Source organism: Buceros rhinoceros, unplaced genomic scaffold, assembly GCF_000710305.1.
Source record: "Buceros rhinoceros silvestris isolate BGI_N320 unplaced genomic scaffold, ASM71030v1 scaffold19209, whole genome shotgun sequence".
NCBI lineage: Eukaryota > Metazoa > Chordata > Aves > Bucerotiformes > Bucerotidae > Buceros > Buceros rhinoceros.
The window spans coordinates 41,933-46,602 of NW_010432337.1; the positions used below are offsets into that span (position 1 = coordinate 41,933).

The following is a 4,670-nucleotide window of genomic DNA, read 5'->3' on the forward strand; positions in this document are numbered from 1 at the left end:
ATCCTGCTGACCCGGGACACAGCGAGCACAGAGGGGTGCAGCCCTAAAGCTACACCTACAGCACGTGCCTTTCACTAGGAATATTGTATTTAAATACTGCGTTTATATTTAAATACTTCCTTTACCTTGCTCATGAGCTTACAGAAGTGTCAACACCAGGTTAATAAACCCAAATTACATTTACTGTTTCTCTACAAAACCAAATCCGCTTTCGGGACACAGCGAGCACAGAGGGGTGCAGCCCTAAAGCTACACCTACAGCACGTGCCTTTCACTAGGAATATTGTATTTAAATACTGCGTTTATATTTAAATACTTCCTTTACCTTGCTCATGAGCTTACAGAAGTGTCAACACCAGGTTAATAAACCCAAATTACATTTACTGTTTCTCTACAAAACCAAATCCGCTTTCGTCCTGGAGACTTTGCAGCGTAGGCAGAACATTTGTTGCCCCATACAAAGTAGTCGTCAACTCGGTTAGCTGGTGTGATTCGGGAAGTTCTGTTAGTCCATGTTTATTCTTGCCATGTGATGTGCCAGGCGTTCTGGACATGGGAATGAACAATTCCTGCTCCAGAGAGCCTAAAATTCGTGAAGAGACACAGACTCTATAGATGCTTGAATATTAGAATAGAGTATATGTGTATATATATATATTTTAATCCTGGTTTTATTATGTAGTCCAAAGCCGGTTTTGGTGTATTGACTCCTTGCAAGCCTTGCAAGACAATACATTTGGAAGGTTTTGTGAGATACTTTTTCAAAAACAATATTCTTATTTGAAATTACTTCTATAACAGTTTAAAAACTGAAATAGGTTTTATTTGCTTAAATAATTTGTGCTGCAAGAGACATTTGAGCAGCATGGTGACGTGTAAAGGAGAAGACTGGGCAGGTTTGGTTGCCTTCTAGTTTACAGCTGATTATATTCGTGTTTGGGGTAAGTGGTTAAAAAAGTAGTTGTAAACGGGATGTGCGTGTTGAACAGCCGCTGCCCAGCAGCGCACAGGGTCACCCACCCAGGGCTCCACACCAGGTTCTGCTCGCAGCCAGCAGATCAGCAACGCCCGAAATCACGCCTGCACTCGTCTGAGTGGGGACTGCAGAGCCTGGTCCTGCAGGTTTGAGGATTAAAACCAGTAATCACCCTGCTGCTGGCATGACAAGCCCCGGGGAGCAGGCTGGCACCCTGTGGCCCTGCAGAGCCAGCCCAAGGGTGGCTGCCAGGCTGACACACAGGAAACGGTGATGGCGAGCAGGGCGCTGACTCACGGCCGGGCGGTTTCCTTCGGGTGGCTCTCGTGGTTCCTGTCCCAGCCGCCTGCCTCCCCCCTGTCCCTGCTTTGTGAGGCAGTTGTGTAGTCACTGTAGTTTACACTTCGTTGCTGCAGGAGCTGCCTGCGCTGCGTTCCAGCCTCAGCAGCGCAGAGGAAGGTGGTTTGAAGTACTTCAGCAGCTTCCCCAGAGCGAGCTGCCCGTGAGCAGAGGTCAGGAAGTGTAGCTGGTGAGTAAGTCCCAGAGTAAGTTTTCCGTTGAAAATAAGCCCTAAGAGTGTGGGAGCGATGCCCGGTTCCAAGGCAGTTATCTGAAAATACTTCAGGCTGCATTTTTCAGGATCCAGCAGTGACCTTGTAGAGCAAGATAAAAGCAGGACTCGCCTCTCCCCAGGCAAGCAGGGCAAGATTTGGTAAGGACAGCAGAAGAGACTATGTCTGTCATTACTAGACATACTGTCTTGTGCAGGAGTAGAGCCTGCTAGACTGTTTCCCATCAAACACTCTGTATTTTCTCTTCCCTTTCTTCCTGTTTCGTTCTTGTTCTCTTTCCTGCCAAAGAAAAAAAAATAGGAGCATATGACATTTGACAGTGCTGTGCCATCAAGGAAATGTGGGAAGTGGCAAAAAGGATGATGGATTCTGGAGTCTTCATTGCAAACTTCTGGGAAATTTTGCTCTTAGCTGGGTGGAACTTGAAGAGATTAATTTTAAGAGCCAACTGGGAGAAGTTGAGTTAAGGTCACCATCTGTGAGAAGAAGAGTTTATCTGTGTTTGTACAGAGCCAGTGCAGAAGAGTCTCAGGCTTGACAGAGGCCTGTGGGCATGGCCATAACACAAATATATGATCACCTTGTAGCGGGCCTGTGCCCGCAGAGGGCTTCAGATAGCTTCTGGATACTCTTATCTACAAGGGGATATTAAAGTAAACAGGGTGGGCAGAGCTGAGCGATTATTCTTTTGCCTTGCAGAGATTTTCCCTTGTGATTGCCCTCTAGCTGGACACTGAGAAGTTAAAAAAGAGTTTTGAAAGTTTCTCAGTGATAAAGATCCCCAACAATAGTCTCCAAGTCTCATTGTCGTGTTTTCCACAGTAGACCCCAAAAAGCTTTTGCTGAGGCTGTGTCACTGTGGCCACTTCACAGCTGGAGAAACTGAGTCAGGCGGGTGAAGTGTGCTTGTACCGAGGGTCGTAAGCCAGGTCAGCTGCGGGAGCTGGCACTGGAGCCGTGCCTGCCGCCTCCCCGCCTCAGCGGCTCTCCGTTAGTCTGCTGTGCCTCGAGTACACGCTGGTTTCAAACAAGGAGCAAGTCACAGCTGAATACCAGCGTAGGAAGTGGTTTCATGCTCATCCTCCAATACACATTTTAAAAAGATACTAAATGCTGTTTTCAAATGCAACTGTTGTCCAAAAATGAATGCTGTCAGATGATGATTTTCATTTGCGTGGGTTATTTTCCAGGCAGAAATTTTAACGGGCATCCCAGTTGGCAACCTCGAAGATGCTGAAAAGGTGGGCCGCATGCTGTTAGCAAGAGGCTGTAAGCTCGTAATTGTTACTCTTGGAGCAGAAGGCTGCATGATGATATCAGCAGAAGAACCCATTCCAAAGCACGTTCCTGCTGGGAAGGTCAGGGCTGTGGACACTACGGTACGTTCTTGTGGTTTAACTGTCTTGCTTTGGAAAAGACTGCTTAAGCACTAAGGGATAGCAGTGAGTAATCAGCCAAATCTTTGGGCACTAGCACAAAGGCTAATTTATGATGTGAAATTGATATCTTGCTTCCAGCCTCTCATATATTAAATGTCAGTTCACTTGAGTTTTATAGTCTGTCGTGTAGATGAGCTAGAGTTATTACACACGCTGACAGCCTCTTCGTGTCCCCCTTCACTGGAGCCAGTACCTGTCTCTGGCTAACGGGTGGTGCCGGCAGCTCGAGCTGCAGGCCTGGTTTTTCACCTTTGCCCAGTCCTCTAATGCATCTTGTCCAGAACTACAGTGGGGAAAAAGGAGATCCTGCTGCCCTCGCAGGCTGCAAGGGACACAGGCGCGAAGCGCTCCCAAGTCTGGTGTAGGTGACCAAAGGCATTTTTACTGAATATACTGCGAAACCCCCCAGAAGTTCTTGCTGCTTCTTGAGGACTGTCTTGTGATGGTGGGTAAGGAGTGCTTGCTCAGAGGCATTTTAGCCTTTGACATGAGGGTGCTTTTTTGATTCCCACTCAGAATTAAATGCAGAAAGACCACTAAATACGATACCCCCCGGAAAGAGTAAAAGCAGGAGAGGCAATGGTTAAGATACCGCCACTTTGAAAACCTCACCGCACTGCACATATGGGGCTATTTTGTGTTCCTAGTATTATCTGACATAAATCCAAAATAATTCCAGTGGAGTTCCTGAGAGCAGAGCAGGTCACGTTGTATGTACTAACTATACATTTAAGTGCCTGTTATAATAACGTCATATTACATATGTTCTGTTACAATAGTTCATTAAAATCCTGGAGATTTTGCCATCTGGTACATTCCATATCTGAATTGCATTAATAATAACTAGTTCTTGTAGCATGTTTTTTATCCCTGGACCTCATACTGCTTCACAAAGAAGGAAGGCAACTGCTTAGAAATGAGGAAACAGAGGCACAGGGGACTGAAATTACCCAGCTCAGTGGCGTGCAGTGGCAGAGCTAGGAGTAAAGTCACTTTGTCTGAAACAGATCGCTCAGAGACGGGGAGTGTGATGTGCTGATACTGTGGAAGGCCTTTATTCCCTGATACATTTAATTCCTTTCAATTTAACTCTGAAACAGAGATACTTTGGCTTTATTTTCCTCCTTTGCCCCTTTGTCATTTCGAAGTTTGATCTCAAGTCAGCGCTGATTTTGGAATGTCCTGAAGTTCTGTGTAAGGGAGGCATTGCTGCACCGTCCTGCGCATACGATGCTGGGTAGAGAGCTACAGCCACCCACCCGCTCCGGCTGCTGTCACCCAGGGCTAGCAGAGCCCAGGCAGTGACGGCAGAGCTCCCGGGGCTGCCCTGGAGCAGCGTTTATTAGCGGGGGAGCAACACCTTGTGAAGCTGGCGTTACAGCTTCTGGCTCTGAGCTGGTAAAGCTGCTATTGCTGTCAAAGCTTATTGTTAGAGTTTTTCTTGCCATCACACAGAAGTGATGAAGAAGAAACATGTGTGATCTGCTTCTTCAAAAGAAGCAGAAAATTGCTGCCAGATCAGCTATTGTTTGATATCTTAAGATATTTGCTGCTCTTGGAATAAAACAGCAATACTGAAACCACACACTGTGGCTGAAAAGCACTTTTTGTCTTGCCTGGCAGTTCAGAGTTTCATGACTGAACTAATTTAACACTCCTCTTTTTTTTTTTTTTTTGTGGGTT

General features: G+C 46.3%; 1 protein-coding gene across 1 annotated transcript in view; it reads left to right on the plus strand.

Annotated features, from left to right (window-relative positions):
- The window catches only part of RBKS (ribokinase), a gene marked incomplete at both ends in the record, with an annotated part of 27,241 nt that extends 24,314 nt beyond the window's left edge, over positions 1-2,927 (plus strand). Inside the window, one exon of the mRNA XM_010143752.1 lies at positions 2,739-2,927. Within this exon, the coding sequence (XP_010142054.1) occupies positions 2,739-2,927 (189 nt within the window). The remainder of the gene's footprint in view (positions 1-2,738) is intronic.
- Between the last annotated feature and the right edge of the window lie 1,743 nt (positions 2,928-4,670).